The sequence below is a fragment of the Oncorhynchus mykiss genome, chromosome 11 (genome assembly GCF_057628025.1).
Source record: "Oncorhynchus mykiss isolate SJ-2025 chromosome 11, ASM5762802v1, whole genome shotgun sequence".
NCBI lineage: Eukaryota > Metazoa > Chordata > Actinopteri > Salmoniformes > Salmonidae > Oncorhynchus > Oncorhynchus mykiss.
Window position 1 is genome coordinate 11600001 of NC_143032.1, and position 19907 is coordinate 11619907.

General features: G+C 45.6%; 1 protein-coding gene across 12 annotated transcripts in view; it reads left to right on the plus strand.

Moving 5' to 3' along the window:
• Positions 1 to 19907, plus strand: part of LOC110535264 (receptor-type tyrosine-protein phosphatase mu) — a 304962-nt gene that overhangs the window by 213286 nt on the left and 71769 nt on the right. For 6 of the 12 annotated variants that reach the window (XM_036934853.2, XM_036934855.2, XM_036934858.2 and 3 more), the window contains 2 exons: positions 2315 to 2450; positions 5178 to 5207. In XM_036934853.2, the coding sequence (XP_036790748.2) occupies positions 2315 to 2450; positions 5178 to 5207 (166 nt within the window). The remainder of the gene's footprint in view (positions 1 to 2314; positions 2451 to 5177; positions 5208 to 19907) is intronic. The other 6 variants (XM_036934859.2, XM_036934861.2, XM_090189386.1 and 3 more) reach the window with 1 other exon arrangement.

Below are 19907 nucleotides of genomic sequence, written 5' to 3' on the forward strand. Positions count from 1 at the left end.
ATAGTTTGAGTTTGACATGAAACGGCCTCCCTGAAAGCCCGAAAGCTTCACTCCCTTCTTCAAAGCCGGAGATATCTGCCGTTTAAACTTAAAAAGCACCAGTGTTTTATGCCTCTTGGGGCATTCAGTTTGCTTTTGACCCATAAACAGAGATGTCAAGGAGAGGATTTGAAGTAGAAAAGCTTGGCGTGAAAGTAAATAGTTAGAAAGTCCAAAACAGCTGGAGATGTTTTGACGTTTCACGAACAAACTGAAGATACCAAGGGAGTCAAGCTGACCTTGACTGTTCAGTCTTTTAGCTTGGGAATATATTTGAAACTTCTGTTCACATGTGAACACCCAATGTCTTCTGTATTTTTGCCCACGCAAGGTTTACCTGATAGGAGCCAGAAGTCCTCTGCTCTGGTTATCCAGAGAGCTATATCTAGTGGTATTCACATTTATATGGAATAACTGATCAACTGAGAGACTGCCTGCCTGGTAGGTCAATGCTAATGACTGTCTGTCCCCCTCTGGACTCAACATTGAAGGTCGGCAGGTAGCCTAGCAGTTAGGTCGTTGGGTTTGAATACCTGAGCCAACAAGATGAAAACAATCTGTCTGTGCCCTTAACTCTAATTGCTCCAGGTTCAGTGTTGATAATGGCTGACCCTGACTGTGACACTCCCCCTCAGAGAGTCTCGGGGAGAGTTGGGATATGCAAAAAAACACATTTCAATAGGACAAATATAAGCACCCAACAAATTGTTATCGTCCAAGGACATGGTCAACCTTGCTATGGAACCTGGAGGGAAGTCACCCTCTCTCTCCTGGCCCCTCTGTACTCCAAGCCTACACTCTCTCCCTTCACTTCACACAGACTCACCCTTTGGGGTAAAACAAATTGTTACCGTGGAATAAGCCACCCGTTTGTTAGCCCCCCTATCCGTCACAGCGGTAACAACGATAGTGATGGATGTTGTCACCCTTTGATTGAAGTAGTGGTGGAGGCGGGGAGGAATAGATTGGGGGGGGGCCGGGGGAAATTGAACAACGTGTCCTGACTATTTTTCATCCCAAACTCATTTAGCGTGAGGAAATGGATAGTTCATCAGGCCGCGGGTTGACGTTCCATCACATTATACAGTAAACAGGAGAGCAGGAAGCTCCCTCTCTCTTTCTGTCTCCTTCCCTCTTTCTCTCCCTCTCTCCCCTACCTCGGTCTATCCTGTTCTTCCTCTTCTCTTCTCATCTCTCTCTCTCTCTCTCTCTCTCTCTCTCTCTCTCTCTCTCTCTCTCTCTCTCTCTCTCTCTCTCTCTCTCTCTCTCTCTCTCTCTCTCTCTCTCTCTCTCTCTCTCTCTTTCCCCCCCCCCCCCCCCCCCCCTCAGAGGGGAAGGTACTAGTGAAACAGTGGCTCTTCTGGTACGCTGCGAGGGGCCTGGTTATCTCATTGGAACAGATTTGAAATGCCTTGGCCCTCGGTGTGATCACCCGCCACTGCCTGCTTTGGGAATAAATTGCTCCCTAGCAAGTATTCCCCCTTATTTCGTGTTTGTGTGCTGCCGCTCACCACACTACAGAACATGACCCAGATTTGAATATCCAAACGCAACAGAGGCAACGTGCTCGAGCTTTGTGTCGCCCAAAGACAATGGGTGTGTAAAAAGGGACAGTTAATGAGTTTATCTGGAACTCTCAGGTGCAGGAGCTGAGGCGAGGGCAAATTACTGCTTCATATAAGGATTGGGGGGAGGGATGGGGGGGAAAGAAAGTAGTGCATAAACCCATAATGCCAGGAGGGAGGCTGGAGGACAGACGAGGGAAAGGGAAAGCATGGCTGACGTGTAGAGCAGCTGTGGAAGCCAGAGAGAACATGCAGCTGTGAACTTCACCGTCGTCAGTCAAAAATCAGTTTCATCACATGGAATGAAATGTAACATGGATAGAGGCCTGCTTAGCATAGTATGAACTGTCACACAGTAAGGCATCAGTATTCCAAGGTTGGTCTTTTCCTGCCATATGGAAAACGGATTGTACGTTGCTGGAGTTTTCCAACTCCTAACCACAGAGTTAGACCACCCGGTAGACTTGAAGACAGCGTTGTCGTAATGAACTATAACAACAGTGTAGGAATTCCCCTTCTCATTTAAAACCTTTCCCTATGGTCTTACATAGTAAACGCTTCACTGGTAACGGGTGTTGTCTTAGCCCTGCATGAGTCCTTGATGAGAAAGAAGTGAATGACGTGACAACCCTAATGATGATGATGATGATGACATGGATCCAAAAATGGCCGCCCGGTGACGGTTGTATCCCATTGTCTTTGACCACCAGGGGCTGCGACCAGGAAGCCTGACGCGGTGGAGCCGGAGAAGCAGACGGACCACACGGTGAAGATCGCCGGGGTCATCGCTGGTATCCTCCTCTTCGTCATAATCTTCCTCGGCGTGGTGCTGGTCATGAAGAAAAGGTCAGACTCCCAAACTGTCTTTGTACTGTCACCTGTATGGTACAGATGCAGCCACTAAAAATACTATTTCCACGATCTGTGTCATTTCTGTACAGACAATTTGTGTGTGCAATTAGTGTACAACTTTTTAGAGTCTGCAATTGTATACTATGTGTTGCTGTCTACATTAGAGCCCTTTGTCAACACATCAAGAGTTGGTGTATTGAAAGAAGGTTTGAATGTTTCCATGCTCCCTGAGGTCCAGCGTTACCCTGATGCTGTAGATTAACAGGAGACTTGTGTGCATCGTGTAATTACATGAAAGGCCAAATCAAATGAATTCCCTCTGATTGTCCCTTCACCTTCAAAACCCCCCTGCATCGTCAACGTCAAGGCTAAATGGTTTATTTCATGACACTGATAAGCACCATTTAAAACTGTTTAAAGGCACTGCTATACGGTATGCATTGAAATATTCATACCCCACCCCCCCATGCACTAAAACAAATGCCACTGTATTAATGACCTCGGTAATGGGAATAGGAAAATATTTCAGGGGCTTATCTTGTGGCAGGAAAAACTAGCAAAGATAAGAGGGAAAAAATGTAGGAAAGCACTATTTGTTTTCAAAGAGCCAGAGATGCCTGTGGCTGTGTAGCTGCAGGCTAGTTTACATTAGCCCTAGTCCAATGCAAGAGGGAGAGGGGGGGAAAGAGAGGAGAGGGGGGTGAAAGAGAGGAGAGGGGGTGAAAGAGAGAGAGGGGGGGGAAAGAGGGGGAAAGAGGGAGAGGGGGGAAAGAGGGAGAGGGGGGGAAAGAGGGAGAGGGGGGGAAAGAGGGAGAGGGGGGGAAAGAGGGAGGGGGGGAGAGAAGAGGGAGAGGGGGGGGGGGGGGGAGGGGGGGGGGGAAGAGGGAGGGGGGGAGGGGGGGAGAGGGAGAGGGAGAGGGGGAAAGAGGGAGAGGGGGGGGGAAAGAGGGAGAGGGGGGGGGGGGGGAAGAGGGAGAGGGGGGGGGGTGGCAGGTACTACACAGCAGCCCCTGGAACTGATGCTGAGCAGATAGACTAACGGATGCTGAGCAGATAGACTAACGGATGCTGAGCAGATAGACAAACTTCCTCCACACGCACGGGTGTAGCGCAATGGGGGTTTTGGCAGATTTCTCTGGGGTACCTGCTCTCAGTATCTAGAGCCCTCAAACTTTACTCCTCATCTAATCAGGGACTGATTTAGACCTGGGACACCAGGTGGGTGCAATTAATTATCAGGTAGAACAGGAAACCAGTAGTCTTGGAAGTTGTAATAGTAGAATGCACAAGGTGCAATTTCTAAATTGGGTAGTGAGTCATCAGTTCCTCTTGTCATGTCAGTCATTACATACTGTAGAGAGATATCTATAACAGAAATGTCCAGATCAGCTAGCCCATGTCAGCTCGGGTTTTTTTAGCCTCTAGATTTTGTTGTAATGTTTGAGTCACTCAAATATCACATGAATACACATTATACATGGCAAAAATTATGGCGCACAGGATGTTCCCCAATGCTGGAATGGGGGCCTGAGTGAAAACATTTCGGAACCCCTGATCTGAAGGGTCGTAAAGTGGTTTCATACTGTACAGTTGTCAGTATAGCAGTTGTTCTGTATTTCAATCCAATGACTCTTCATTAAATCATGATGACCTTCATGATTTATTAACAGATTTATTTCAGCCATTCAGGGAATCAGGGACCAAACCACTTCAGCAATGGTTTAGTTGTGTCTTTGATGGTCACACAGTGTATGTGTAAGAAAATGTAGAGGCTTGTGTCTCAGAGTAATAACTAGTGTCAACATTCGTGTTGTTTTTGTTATTACTGCCCAATGTTCTAGTTTGTTGTTCCTTCTTGGATTGTCAAACAGTACATGTGTAAGAGAAAGGAGAGGAATACGTTTATGAATATTAAAGCCACTGCTGTTGTACAAACATGTTATTCCAGCCAGTTCCAGATAAACTTGCTCTCTAAACACAGCTCCAATGAGCTTCCTCCCCTGTCCTCTTCTTGCACTCGCCCACTCTCCAATAACACTACAGCCCACGTATCATCTCAATAGCAACCTATCACCTTCACTGAGGCGCAGGCTGGCCTTTATTGTCATGGCCTGGAGGCAACTCTGCAGAATGGTCACTAGCTGGCACAGCCACAAAGTCATAAAATATGATTTGAAGCCTAACCTTAACCATACTGCTAACCCTAATACCTAACCATAACCTGAAATTAAGACCAAAAATCTAATATTTGTTTTCCTACATTTTTAAGATACTGCCAATTTTGACTTTGCAGCTGGCCCATCTAGCGGAAATCGCTCCGTTCTCTGCCTCCAGGGCAAGACTCATGACAATAAACATCAACCTGCCACTAATGCACTATGTTACCCACAATTCTCTCCTGCAACACCTGCACACCTGACTTGCCAATCAACAGGTCACTCCGCCCACCCACTGTAACTGAATGTTGTAACTCTGTGGGCCCTCACCCTCTACCCCTCCACGCATGACGTTGTACCCCCAAGCAACCACCTTGCCCTCACAGTCGTACTTGTAAGAAACGTCACTTTATGCCTCCATATCGTGTTTTTTTGGGGGGGGGGGTTTTCATTTCTATATATTTTTCTCCAGTACATTAATATTTTTCCTTTTCCTTTCCTTCCATTCCATTTCCCCTCCTGTCCCCCACCACTGCTTATATCCTACCACCACCCCACTGGGCAGAAGAACCTATCACTCCTACACTTACTACCTGTAAGTAACCCACTTTGTGACTGAAAACGCTTAGTGCCATGCTTTCTCGATCTGCGACCACCGGCTTTATTTACCATGCATGAAACATCTTGGTGACTTTTCTCTCCTTTCAAACTGCCAGCCGGGGCTTAATTGGTCTAACATTGGCTAGCAGTTAACATCTAGCAGCTAATGGCTAGCAGCTGATGTAAGCTAACGGCTAGCAGCTAATGTAAGCTAATGGCTAATCTACTCACCTCAAGATCCAATTTGAAGTCCAATTGCCAATATCAAAGTGGAATTGCAAACATTTTGACCAGATCATTTATAAATAATGGGTAACATATATAATTGGTCTAAATTAATTGAAAAACTGACACTCAAATGAGGCAAAATGCTTCTTTCTAAATTGTGACGACGTTCCAGCCAATGCTGTAGTTTGAAAGGGGACCTTGATCAGTCACTACTATTATAAAACAGTTAATAAACCTATAGACGTAGATACTACTATATTTGTCCATAAACATAAAAAATGGAGAACTCTGTTTTCTCCTTGTATTGTGCTTTCTAGAGTATTTTGTGCTTTATTGACTAAGAGGGAAACTGTGTTCTCTGTAACCCAAGTAGCATTGCTCTATTGGAATGGCCAACTAACCCGTCCCATTTTCAGAATAGCTGCGCAGGCGTGAGACAATGAGAGGGGGTCAGTTTTGTGTCCAACTCGCCTCTTGGCCTAACCCTGTTCCAGAATCCACCTCAACAGGTCAACTCCCATGATCCTCTCTGTCCGTGGTCATGTCGGTGCTGCTCATTTTTCCATTTCTTCTCCATGTTTTAGATCAGTTGTTTTTGCAAGGCACGGTTGACACCATGTAAATTCCTCATCTGTACCCTTGTACAGTGGTGCTAAAAGCCTACTGTGATGGTGACGGCAGCTTTGTGTATGATGCTCTGCACACTGTGTATGATGCTATGCACTCTGTGTATGATGCTCTGCACTCTGTGTATGATGCTCTGCACTCTGTGTATGATGCTCTGCACTCTGTATGATGCTCTGCACTCTGTGTATGATGCTATGCACTCTGTGTATGATGCTATGCACTCTGTGTATGATGCTCTGCACTCTGTGTATGATGCTCTGCACTCTGTGTATGATGCTCTGCACTCTGTGTATGATGCTATGCACTCTGTGTATGATGCTATGCACTCTGTGTATGATGCTATGCACTCTGTGTATGATGCTATGCACTCTGTGTATGATGCTATGCACTCTGTGTATGATGCTATGCACTCTGTGTATGATGCTATGCACTCTGTGTATGATGCTCTGCACTCTGTGTATGATGCGATGCACTCTGTGTATGATGCGATGCACTCTGTGTATGATGCTATGCACTCTGTGTGGTGGCAAAGGAGCAAAGAAGGGCTGTAGTATTGTGTATTACAGCTATGCATTTTTAAACAGTAAATACTTTCTACAACGCGTTTTGCCAAAACAAGCATTGTGATTGGTTGAGATGCATTCCAAGCCATGCGTTTTAAGCCGTCCTAAAACAAAAAAGCCATTTACCACGGGAGATGCCTTGGGTCAACTATGTCAGTTGGTTTACTATTTCCAACTCTGTTGATTGTTCAGTTCAGTTGCTTTGATTGAAAACACGCAGTCGATCAACAAATTATGTGATTCCGGGAAGAAACAGTTATTTGCGAGACAAAAAGGATGGCATTCATGAAGGAATGTGAGCTGGCTTCAGTGTGACCTGCTTGTTTTCAATAGAGGGGTGGAAGCTCCGCAGAAGAACCAGAGCAGAAACCAAGCCACGAGGTCGAAGAAATTGTCCGTAGAGCTCCGAGACAGGATTGTGTCGAGGCACAGATCTGGGGAAGGGTACAAAAACATTTCTGCAGCATTGAAGGTCCCCAAGAACACAGTGGCCTCCATCATTCTTAAATGGAAGAAGTTTGGAACCACCAAGACTCTTCCTAGAGCTGGCCGCCGGGCCGAACTGAGCAATTGGGGGAGAAAGGGCTTTGGTGAGGGAGGTGAAAAAGAACCCAATGAACCTTCCAGAATGACAACCATCTCTGCAGCACTCCACCAATCAGGCCGTGTGGTAGAGTGGCCACATGGAAGCCATTCCTCGGTAAAAGGCAGATGACTGCCTGCTTGGAATTTGCCAAAAGGCACCTTAAGACTCTCAGAACATGAGAAACAAGATTCTCTAGTCAGATGAAACCAAGATTGAACTCTTAGGTGTCAAGACTGGAGGAAACCTTGCACCATCCCCACAGTGAAGCATGGTGGTGGCAGCATCATGCTACAAGGATGTTTTTCAGGGAATGGGTCGAGGCGAAGATGAACTCCAGAGCACTTCTGACCTCAGACTGGGGCAAAGGTTCACCTTCTAACAGGACAAAGAACCTAAGCACACAGCCAAGACAATGCAGGAGTGGCTTTGGGACAAGTCTCAATGTCCTTGAGTGGCCCAGCCAGAGCCCGGACTTGAACCCAATAGAACATCTCTGGAGAGACCTGAAAATAGCTGTGCAGCGACACTCCCCATCCAACCTGACAGAGCTTGAGAGGATCTGAGAAGAATGGGAGAAACTCCCCAAATACAGGTGTGCCAAGCTTGAAGCATCATACCCAAGAAGACTCAAGGATGTAATCGCTGCCAAAGGTGCTTCAACAAAGTACTGAGTAAAGGGTCTGAATACTGATGTAAATGTTGATATTTCATTTTTTTAACAAAACAATTAAGATTGTGTAGATTGATAAGAAGAGAAACAAACCAAGAGTAAGACCTAACAAAGTGTGTAAAGTAAAGAGGTCTGAATACTTTACAAAGGCACTGTACGTCCCAGATATGATGACATTTTATATTTTTCTATTCTAGTTATATCCCCCCCCCTCCCCTCTATATTTGGAGCTTGTTGCTTGGATTTCTAAAGGAGATTTTTCTTGGTGACTTCCAGAAAATGCTGTTTGGTTTGTTATTAACTGTCCCTTAGAGGGATGAGCGGGATTCTTAGAGAAAGATGTGGTTGCTGTGTGACTTTTGTGGAATCTGACTTTTCTCTTTCTACTTTCTGTCCCTCGTGTTCTCTCACTTCCTCCCCTTATCTATTTCTCTCCCTATATCTGGTTCTCTAAACTCCTCTCATGCTCTTCCCCTCTCTCTCCGTCTTCCTCCCTCTCCCCCTCTCTCTCTCCTTGGCCGTTTAAGGAGGAGTAATATGGTAAACGGTGTGAGATTATGCCTCTCAGTTCGCGTCAGGGCCGCCGAGCCAAGCTCATGTTTAACAGCGAGTCGCTTGCCACTCGCCTCAAATTGAGCAGTCACACGCACCCGGCGCTCTAATGAAATATTGAATGCAGTTTGTCTTTGATCCAACGCGCCATGTGCCAATTATAGCAGAGAGGGCAGAACAGGTGGAGGCAGGGGAGAAGGAAAGAGAACAAGAGGTCTCTGAGGAGCGATAGATGGAGGCAATTCACCATTACCTACCAAGCCCTCCTCCTTCCCTGTATCTGTGCAGTATATAAAGTTGTACTTCATTTTATACTCGCTAACTCCAAAGGTAGGCCAAGGTCTGTCCAGTTTTTAAATTAGCGTTACTAATGGTCCATTTCTCCATTGGGATACATTGAAGTGAAACAGATCAGGTAGTAAATGGTACAATCTATGATACTTTGTTCAAATTGACTGCTATGAGGTAGAAGTGTTGTATTAGATTGGGTAAGAGCTATAAGGTAAAGAGCACTACGGTCTCCTATAGCCTGAAGGCCTCTCAAGTTCTACATCCCCGCTGAGCTAAATGCTGAGTTTAGGCTTCCCAAATGTCACCCAATTCCCTATATAGTGCACAACGTTTAGTGAAACATTGTGCGCTAAATATGTGACTAGTGTGTCATTTGGGATGCAACCTGGCTGCGTGACTAATGCAGAACCGCCAAGGTCCCTCCATTATTTCCCTGGAAGCCTCCATGTCTGAAGGCATGGTAAAACATATTGATAAAACAAGAGGAGTAACTGCCTGGGATGAAGGATGAGCTGAGTGGGACGCTTCCTCTCCATCTTCCCTCCCTTCCCTCCGCACTTCTTTCTTTCTTTCTAGCACACTCCTATACGCATGCGCACGCACACACACACACACACACTGAGAGACAGAATGTGTAAGCACTTCCAAGGGAATCCAGAGAAGAGCCCATTTTTAATACTGTGAGCTTAAAGCAGCCAGGTGGGGCCCTGCCCGCCATGTGAACAAAACCTTAATTAAACCCTACAAGGAAGGTTTCACGCAGAACAAGAATCAAATTAATTACAACAATGGAATGCGCATTTGTCTGGCTGACAGGCACTGTCATTCCGAAGAAGAGCAGGGAATTTGGAGAAAGGAGGAGTTGGTGGTAAGAGGGAAGACGAGAAGACCATTTGGCCTGTCTGTTGGGAGACTCAACAAGGTTGTCCTTCAACTCCCTTTGTTATTAGGGTAACAGGTCATTATTGAACGCGGCAAAGCCCAGCGGGGGAATTTACAGGCTGCTAGCCTAACGTTAGCCTTTAGCACCCAGCCAGCACACGCCGCAAATAAGCCGTCCTCTCTGATGCTTGTTACATGAGAGGTGGCAGCACTTGCACGCCGCGGCCCTAATAAAGGTGTACACACACACACACACACACACTCCTAGCCCTGTTTGTGTGCTAATGGTCGGCGTACACACACGGTCTTCACCTCACCACAGTTTACATTCGCGTCACCCTGCGATACGTTAATGGCACTAGTCTCCCGCTTCTCATTCGATTAGCATACATAACCCCTAAAGTGCAGGTGTCTCATGAACGGTGTGGTAAGTAATGTTGCCAAACCTCCTAAGCAGCCCGTTGGAGTGTGTAATGTGATTATAGAATAGCATCCAAGTACTGTTCTGTGTTCAGGTTCTCAATAGAACCTTCACGTTATATGATCTGACTAGAGGAACTGGAGTAGGATGGAAAACGGGGACTCGTTGTTTGCCTGTTAAAGCCACCGTTTTCCCACGGTTTTAATGAAATGGGTGACTGTTTACAGTTTGATGGTATCAGCAGCCAGTTACTACACCCAACAGTTACTACACCCAACTGCCATTGTATCAGGGGTCGAGGGTCGTTCAGTTGGGTCGTTGTGGAGCACGCTTTTGTGTTGTGGCTCCGGGGCTAATGAAGGCCCGATGTCACACGGGCTCTTTCTCTTGGGAATAAAGGATGTGCCGCCAACACTTGTGACCCTCAGGGTTTAAACTCTGGTAAACGGTGTCGTGGGTGATTGGAACATTTCTAAGAGCTCCCGGTCTTAATTCAGCTCTGCCTCCAGAGTCAATTCAGACTAGATTCATTTGGTTTGGGAGCCCAAAAAAGCTCTTCTCTTTGTGTCGTTGATTTGATCAGGGGTGTTACTGGATCAGCCTCTTGTCTGATGCCGCCATTGTAAGTGGAAGTCAAAGTGCAGATCCAAGTACAAGTAAGAAATTACTGCTCACGTCACGAACATAAAGCCTTTGATTCGGCGACTACATTTCCCATTCATTTTGTGTGTTAGGCTACCGTAGGGGGAGAGCTGGCCATTCAGTTAGGTGTTTTCATTTATCTTTCTCTCTCTCACGCACATTTTTGGGGGTTGGCGTGTTTTTCCCCGGTATCTCTGAAGACTGTTTATTGTTTTTTGTTGATTTTCAGCTAGGCAATTACTGTAGCGACACTGTACATTACATGTTGTCTTTCTCTCCAATCTTCCAGGCTTTGAGTTCCTTCTCAGTAACCTTGGTTTTCCAGTTGGTTGAATGGAATGAATAGAAAAACATACCTTACAGCTGAATTCTAGCTAACATAGTACTAATGTTACACTGTAACAAGCGTCCAATCATATCTATGTGCTTGTAGAAGTGCATTTCCATTTTTTTGTATGAGAAGAGACATTCCCTTTTTTTGTATGAGAAGAGACATTTCCTTTTCCATCAATGACCCGACATACTGTAAATAAAAAGGGTTGTATAGCATGTAGCTAGCTATCTGTAACATGAAAACATACTCTACATATCTGTCTAGATAGATATGCACGCGTCTTTCCAAACGGACTTGATGGAACCAACCATGCTTTATGATCTGGGTGGAAACAGTTTGAAATATTAAAAAGTAACATGTTTCATGATTCTACATGAAGGAATGGCAAAAGAGTTCCGTCTTCACAGTCCCTGGTCAAACATCATTAGGTTTAGTGGTATGTTTTATTTTTCAGTGACTTGTTGGTACAAGAGAGAGTACATAAATATGGCTGGTAATAAAGTGCTAGACCAGCCTGTTATTTCGACGGTTGGATAGAGCCCTGGGGTGTCAACAGCTAATCCCCACGCCAGCCTGCTGTTTATACAATGAATTCCACTATCTGGCTCTTATGTCTATGTACGAATTGTTTCGAATGTAGCCTAGATCTCTTGTCATGGTCTGACAGTTTCTCTACATGGTTGAATGAATTTGCCTTCACCGAGGTACACTAGCTAGCCAGTGAGGAGGATAGCTAGTCTCGTCTCAGTCTGTCGCTCTCTGTGTGTGTACAGCTCATGTGGAGGCTTCCTCCCAGCATCACCTGCAACACTGTCATTAAACTGTCTGAGTGGTGTGGCTTAGTATTTCCCCTCTCCCTCGCACACTGTCCCTCCCCTCACGCACCAGCAGATCACAGAAACCATCAAGCAGACGTGCTGTTATTTATTCATCTATAAAGACCAATTAAAATTGCAAATGGAGCCGTCTCAGTGAAATCCTTTATAGGTCAACGTTACGGGTATGGGCTGTGTTTTTTTTTTTTTTTTTTTTTTCTGGTATCGTAGAGAATGTAGAGGATTCATTGAGGTCAGGAATGCTCCAGTTCCTTTAGTACAAAATGTAAATGTGCATTCTTGCAGTGCTTTAGGAATGAGGTTTTGATTTTGGCTTTGAAAAACCAGTTGGTTATGATCAAATAGGATAGCCACACAAATCAGGGTGTGCCTTGATATTTTTGTTGCCCAGTTGAACATGTGTAATAGTGAGGGATTAGGACCCCAACTGTACACTCGGTGTGAAACCTAGGAGGCTGTTAACGTTCATGTTCAGCAGAGTTGAGGTCTTGTGCTCTTCCCTTCCACCTTTCCATTCCTCCGTGTTTCCATGTGACAGATGAGATATTTTCCAGTGAACCCGCTCTTCTTTGAGGTGATGCTCCTCTCTCACTCTCTCCCTCTCTCACTCTCTCACTCTCTCCCTCTCTCTTTCTCTCTTTCCCTTTCTGAGCTGGCTGACTCCTCGTCAGTAGCCCCAAGGCTCTCATTCTGATGCGCTTCCTACATGATCAGCCCTACATACAAATACATGTGTTTGTCCCCTGGAGAATCTAGAACAGTCCCCACTCTGTTTTACCATGGGATTTCATGAGCTGTGTCAAGTGTAGACGACAGTCCGCAACGATTCAAACTGTTACGCGTTGATAGTCCTAGTCATATGTAAAACATATTTATGCAGCGTTTGGCGACGTGCATCTCCAACATTCTATTAAAGATGCATTGCTCAACTGAATAATGACATGATGGTGCACTGTGTTATTGTTCCATGTTAAAGACATGGCAGCTTATTGTAAGGGACTCAATGTATTGTAATATGGTGAATTATACGGACTTGTTAAGCCAAGATTCATGAAATAGCAATTTATGAGTACAAAACGCTTGTTGAACAATTACATTATTCTATTCTAATTCTATTTATTCTTTGTGTGGGATTTCTTTTTTCCAAATGTCATTAAAAATCTGCTTGATTTTCACATTGTTGCAACGTACCTGTTGCACTCCTCTCTGTACCCGTTGCGAGGTTGTAGTGCAGAAAGGAGAATCCAGCTTTGTGAAAGGGGTATCAGAGAGACTACAGTGCCTTCAAAGTTTTGACACCCCTTGACTTTTTCCACATTTTGTTACAGCCTGTAACACAATACCCCATAAATCAACTCAGGAGTCAAAATATGCTAAGTTACATGGACTCCCTCTGTGTGTAATAATAGGGTTTAACATGAGATGACGACCTCATCTCTGTACCCCACACACACAATTATCTGTAAGTTCCCTCAGTTGAGCAGTTAATTTCAAACACAGATTCAACCACAAAGACCAGGGAGGTTTTATAATGGGGCAAATCCAATTCAACACATTACTGAGTACCACTCTCCATATTTTCAATCATAGTGGTGGCTGCATCATGCCATGGGTATGCTTGTAATCGTTAAGGATTGGGGAGTTTTTCAGGATAAAAAATAAATGGAATAGACCACATGCTGAACTAGGTTCTCCTCTAGGATTTTGCATGTTTTCCACCAGACTCTGGGAGATTAAATCACCTTTCAGCAGGACAAAAACGAGGCCAAATCTACACTGGAGTTGGTTACCAAGAAGATGGTGAATGTTCCTGAGTGGCAGAGTTACAGTTTATACTTTAATCTACTTAAAATTATATGGTAAGACCTGAACATAGTTGTTTAGCAATGATCAACAACCAACTTGACAGAGCTTGAATCATTTTGAAAATAATAATGGGCAAATGTTACACAATCCCGGTGTGGAAAGCTCTTAGGGATTTACCCAGAAAGATTCACAGTTATAAATGCGACCAAAGGTTATTCTAACATGTATTGATTGACTCATGCGGTTGAATCTAATCAAGATATATCAGTGTTAATAAAATGTTCTTCCACTTTGACAGAGTATTTTGTGTAGATCATTGACAAAAAAAATTACAAATCAATTTTAATCCCACTTTGTAACGCAACAAAATGTGGAGAAAGTCGAGGGGTGTGAATACTTTCTGAAGTCACTGTAATCTCTAATCAAAGGCTACTATATGAAAGGATATATTTCCGAGTACCACTGCTTTTGTTCACTCCCAGTCGCTGTCATTCTTTAATGATATTATGAATCCCTGATAAGCGCCTTTAGAGGACATTTACCTCGCAGGTCACACACCGCTCCGTCTGTGGTTTCATGGCACTCTGATAATGGAGAGACATTACAGGCCATCTCCAGCAGGTCTCTGTCCACAGCCGCTGCCTCGGGCCTCACCACTGGTCCTCCAGAGCCCCCACTGCCAACCATTAAGATTTATCTTGGCAAAACGACAACTAGAATGGGTTTTATGCAGCGCTCTCTCTGCCTGCTGCCTTGGACAGAATACCTCGCTCCAGTGTAGGGTACCGTTCTCCTCCGCCTCCTCATTGTTGCCTAGGGGCCATCAGTGACCAACACGGTAGGAGCTTTTATCCTTTTCTTCATCTGTCTGTGGGCACAGAGGGGAAGAAATGTGTTCTCTCTCTTTAACACTAGAACTGCCGTTCGGCCACTAACGTGTGATATTATACACTTAAAAAACATCTCCCCCAAAAAGCGATGTCATGCTCCTTCCCTGACTTTTCAGAAATGTTTGTATTTTACATTGCACATTTGTCAGAATTTAGAAATCACAAACAGAAAAGAGCATTTTTTACATGTAAAAAAAAAAAAGATTCCCAACCAAACGGTCAAGATAATGCACTGTAGGACATTGATACCCAGCTAGGCACTAATGCGTCTCTATCTCCTCACTGAATGAATGACAAATGGATGAATGGGTGATAACTGTGCTTGTTACTTCACAATTGAATTTAAATTAGGCCTAACTGAATGATGAGTTTGAAGAGGTTAATTTAATTTAGAAAGACAATTGTGTAATGATGAGTTTGTTATGCCTTTTATCAGCTTTGGCACTCGGTCAAATAATTTGGCCTTGCAGGTTGATTATCATTTTCTTTTAAATTTGACTTTTCTTTTCTTTTACATTTAATAAGCTGTTTTATTTACTAGAACTCTAACTAATGTATTGTAATGGTAACAAAAACATGCTGCGTGTTGCAATAGAATAATGCAAAACATATCCTTGACTATCCCAAGTTGATGAGCGAAGGGAAGCAAGCGATGCCAGCCCACTGAATGAATGACAAATTGATGAATGGGCATGTTACTTCACAATCAAATTTAAATTAGGCCTAACTTAATGATAAGGAAGGTGAAGAGATGGATTTAATTTAGAACAACAGTAGTGTAATGATGAGTTTGTCATGCCTATCATCGTTGGCACTCGTGTTAATAATTTGACTGCATGCCTTGTGGGTTGATACCATTCTTATGTTTTACTTTGTAAAAATAAGCTTTTAAGGGACTGTTTTTTTTTTTACTATAATGCTATTACATGTATTGTAAGGGAAACAAAAACACGTACACCTTTGGAATAATGTGAAACATGTCCTTGTCTCTAAGTTGATGAGCAAGGGGAAACAAACGATGCCAGTCAGCCTGCACAGCCGGAACTACACCTAAACTCAAAAAAAACTAATTTCACACATAGTTAGCCTGTAGACAAGATTAAATTGGCAATAGTCTGATTGACAGTATTATTAGGTGTCAAATTGTACATGAAGAGATGGGCGCAACTTGTAATTTGCAGATGCAGGGAAGGGAGCATCACTTTATCAAATCCTCCTTCAGACTCACATGCAGGTAAAACATTTAGATTTCTATATAGTATCAGAAAGGGTTTATATGGCCCTTACATTTGTCAACTAACTCTCAAAATTCAAGAGTTGCAGCTCTATTTCCAAAATTTCACTTCAAGAATATCTGCACTGTCCCAGCGTTCAGCACATGACCACTGGCGTGGCAGCGTCGCTCTGGCTGCTAAGCAGACTAGTAACATACTGTACATTTAATTTATTTTCTTATTTCCACACTGTTTCCACACTGTTTCCTTTGACCTGGCAAAACTAAATTCTAATGGACTTCTTTGATGAACTAGTGGTTTGTTGTTTTTACTTCTAGATTAGAGCAGGGTTATTGAACTTTGACCCTACGAGGTCCGGAGCCTGCTGGTTTTCTGTTCTACCTGACCATTAATTGCAGACACCTGTTGTCCCAGGTCTAAATCAGTCCCTGATTAGAGGGAAACAATGACAAAAAAACCAGTGGATCTGGCTTCGACGTCCAGAGTTGAGGTTGAGGGGCCTACAGTAACATAAACTCATGTAAATGCTGTTATTTTGTTTGAAATAGTTATTTCTGTCAACACAACCAAATTCTTCTTCTTCTGATAGAATATATGAAATGCATTTATTAGACTGTTAGAATGCATATGTTCTTGGCTAGAAGTATCCAAAATTGGCTTTAGGACTTTGTAGAATTAAACAAAACATATCCTTCACTATTTTAACAATTAACTATTATATTTCTACATGGATATTTCTTCATGCATTTCATGCTGTACAGTTGTTTATGTAGTATTTATCAAGTGTAGGTGCTTTATGTTTGCACACCTTGTGGGTTGATATGCATCTAATGCGTAATCTAAATGAGACACCCGTCAACGTTCTCAACGTGCTCTAGCGGGTACTTATAGGCTGAAGGCAATGCAGTTCTAGTGTTAAAAGCCTACAGTCTTCATTTTCCATTTGCCTTCTCTCGTCATCTGATTCCATTCGGAGGTATGGTTTTTCCAGGTTAAACTTTAAACGGCCCCAAAAGGTTACGCTTATGCAAAGATCTTGAATAGAAAGGGATGAAATAAAAAATATCTAGCATAGCGTTGGAGAGAAACGCAGCGACTCGGAGGAGTACGTGGGGAGCGTTGTGACCAGGCTGCGGCATTAGGTATGCATGTGGGCCATGGATGGGAGCGAGCTCTCATGTAGCGATGAGGGGGAAGGGATGGTTTGAGGGAGGGAGGAGGTAAACAACCATAGCTCATACTGTATCTCTCCACTCAGCCCCTGCATTTCTCTCCCCGTTCCCCAGCATTTCTCTCCCCGTTCCCCTGCATCCCTCTCCCCGTTCCCCTGCATCTCTCTCCCCGTTCCCCTGCCTCTCTCTCCCCGTTCCCCTGCCTCTCTCTCCCCGTTCCCCTGCCTCACTCTCCCCGTTCCCCTGCCTCTCTTTCCCCGTTCCCCTGCCTCTCTTTCCCCGTTCCCCTGCATCTCTCTCCCCGTTCCCCTGCCTCTCTCTCCCCGTTCCCCTGCCTCTCTCTCCCCGTTCCCCTGCCTCTCTCTCCCCGTTCCCCTGCCTCTCTACCCGTTCCCCTGCATCTCTCTCCCCGTTCCCCTGCCTCTCTCTCCCCGTTCCCCTGCCTCTCTCTCCCCGTTCCCCTGCCTCTCTCTCCCCGTTCCCCTGCATCTCTCTCCCCGTTCCCCTGCCTCTCTCTCCCCGTTCCCCTGCCTCTCTCTCCCCGTTCCCCTGCATCTCTCTCCCCGTTCCCCTGCCTCTCTCTCCCCGTTCCCCTGCCTCTCTCTCCCCGTTCCCCTGCATCTCTCTCCCCGTTCCCCTGCATCTCTCTCCCCGTTCCCCTGCATCTCTCTCCTCGTTCCCCTGCCTCTCTCTCCCCGTTCCCCTGCATCTCTCTCCCCGTTCCCCTGCCTCTCTCTCCCCGTTCCCCTGCCTCTCTCTCCCCGTTCCCCTGCCTCTCTCTCCCCGTTCCCCTGCCTCTCTCTCCCCGTTCCCCTGCCTCTCTCTCCCCGTTCCCCTGCCTCTCTCTCCCCGTTCCCCTGCCTCTCTCTCCCCGTTCCCCTGCCTCTCTCTCCCCGTTCCCCTGCCTCTCTCTCCCCGTTCCCCTGCCTCTCTCTCCCCGTTCCCTTGCCTCTCTCTCCCCGTTCCCCTGCCTCTCTCTCCTCGTTCCCCTGCCTCTCTCTCCCCGTTCCCCTGCCTCTCTCTCCCCGTTCCCCTGCCTCTCTCTCCCCGTTCCCCTGCCTCTCTCTCCTCGTTCCCCTGCCTCTCTCTCCCCGTTCCCCTGCCTCTCTCTCCCCGTTCCCCTGCCTCTCTCTCCCCGTTCCCCTGCCTCTCTCTCCCCGTTCCCCTGCCTCTCTCTCCTCGTTCCCCTGCCTCTCTCTCCCCGTTCCCCTGCCTCTCTCTCCCCGTTCCCCTGCCTCTCTCTCCCCGTTCCCCTGCCTCTCTCTCCCCGTTCCCCTGCCTCTCTCTCCTCGTTCCCCTGCCTCTCTCTCCCCGTTCCCCTGCCTCTCTCTCCCCGTTCCCCTGCCTCTCTCTCCCCGTTCCCCTGCCTCTCTCTCCCCGTTCCCCTGCCTCTCTCTCCCCGTTCCCCTGCCTCTCTCTCCCCGTTCCCCTGCCTCTCTCTCCCCGTTCAGGTCCTTTTTTTTCAAGTGTGTGTTTTATAATGGTAGGCTATAATCCCCTCCATCCCCCTAAAAACATGTTTTTTTCTAACTATTACACCAATACAAAAACTTTTGTAGCTTATATATACATAGTGCAAATCTTGTACGCTAGCAGCAGAAAATATTTGCATTTAGCGAGCAAGGCCTCTTCACGATGCCTCCTCTGCCTTTGCAACTTCTGCACTGTACCCCAACAGGGTCTCTACCCACCTGTGTGTGTGCCAGCCAACTTTGCCAACCAACACACCCATTAAAGGGAATCTCTCATGTGAAGCCGTGCATTTCCCTCCTACTCTGCCAGTGTCACTCATCACCCAGCCCCTTCAGCAGCGCAGCACGCCGCCGCTTCCTCTGTCGGGATTGATGACAGCCACACTGTCACAAAGTGGAGACAATCTGTCATTTGTCATCCCCCTGCCCCGGCGGTGCCTCACTGAGCCAAGATGGCTAGCGTTCTTTCATTCTCTTCTTTTAGTCAATCTTGACAACAGATCATTTTTTAGGTTTGGGCTGAAAGGTTCAGCCTGCGAGCACTTAGCAGAACAAAATACACTCTTGTGGAACATCGTTAGTGGAACTTTTTTGTACTTTGAAGCGAGACCATTCACTGGAAGCTCTTGGAGTACTTGTAAGTTTGGACAAAATCTTACTGCCCCCCCTCCTATGTTCACCTGAACCTCTCAAAGTATTTCTGAACCTCCAACCTTGTGCTCCTCTGGCAAAAGCAGGCGACCCATCGATCCAACACCTTGGGCAACACATCAGTCCCTCTACCTTCGTGACATTTTTTTCCCTGATTGGAGAGACTGTGAGGAGCACTTTCACATTTATTTTCAATTTTCTTTGCGCTCGCTCTCCACCGCCGCTCCCCGAGACAGATCGAGTCCTGACATTTGCAGGGAAATGGGCTGTGCCACCGCGCTTTGTCAAATCTCACAGCTGTTTGGGGAAGGGTTTCAATCGCCCGCTCTCCCGGGTGGGCACATGAAACACAGACCCTTTTTAGAAAGGCGCAAGCGTTTTAAATGAAAAAGGAGATGGAAGTGGTCTTTCCCCTATTTGTCAAAGTCCCCAAGCAAGAATTGGATTTGAACATCGGGACAGGGTTAGTGAAAGTAAATGCCATTTTGCATTGCCTTGAGAAACTCAAGTTTTAAACTCCTTTAAAAAGTCATACTGTGCACACTATCTCTTCAGTCTCTGTAGGCCTCTCTGTCTTTGTAGTAGGCCTTGCTAAGACTATGCATATCGAGCTAAACTAGAGCTCTTTATTTGATTTCACAGCTTACCATTCTATCTCAAGGTGAGGAATACACTTAGTTATTCCTGTCCAATCTGTCACTGCTGCTGCTGTCAGCACGTTCATTCTATTATTTATTTATTTATTTCCTTTTTATTTCACGGTAACTCTATAGTCCCCTGATTGCATGCAGATGGTGAAACCTTGGCCTGTGAGCGTTTGTCACCTCCCAAGCATTG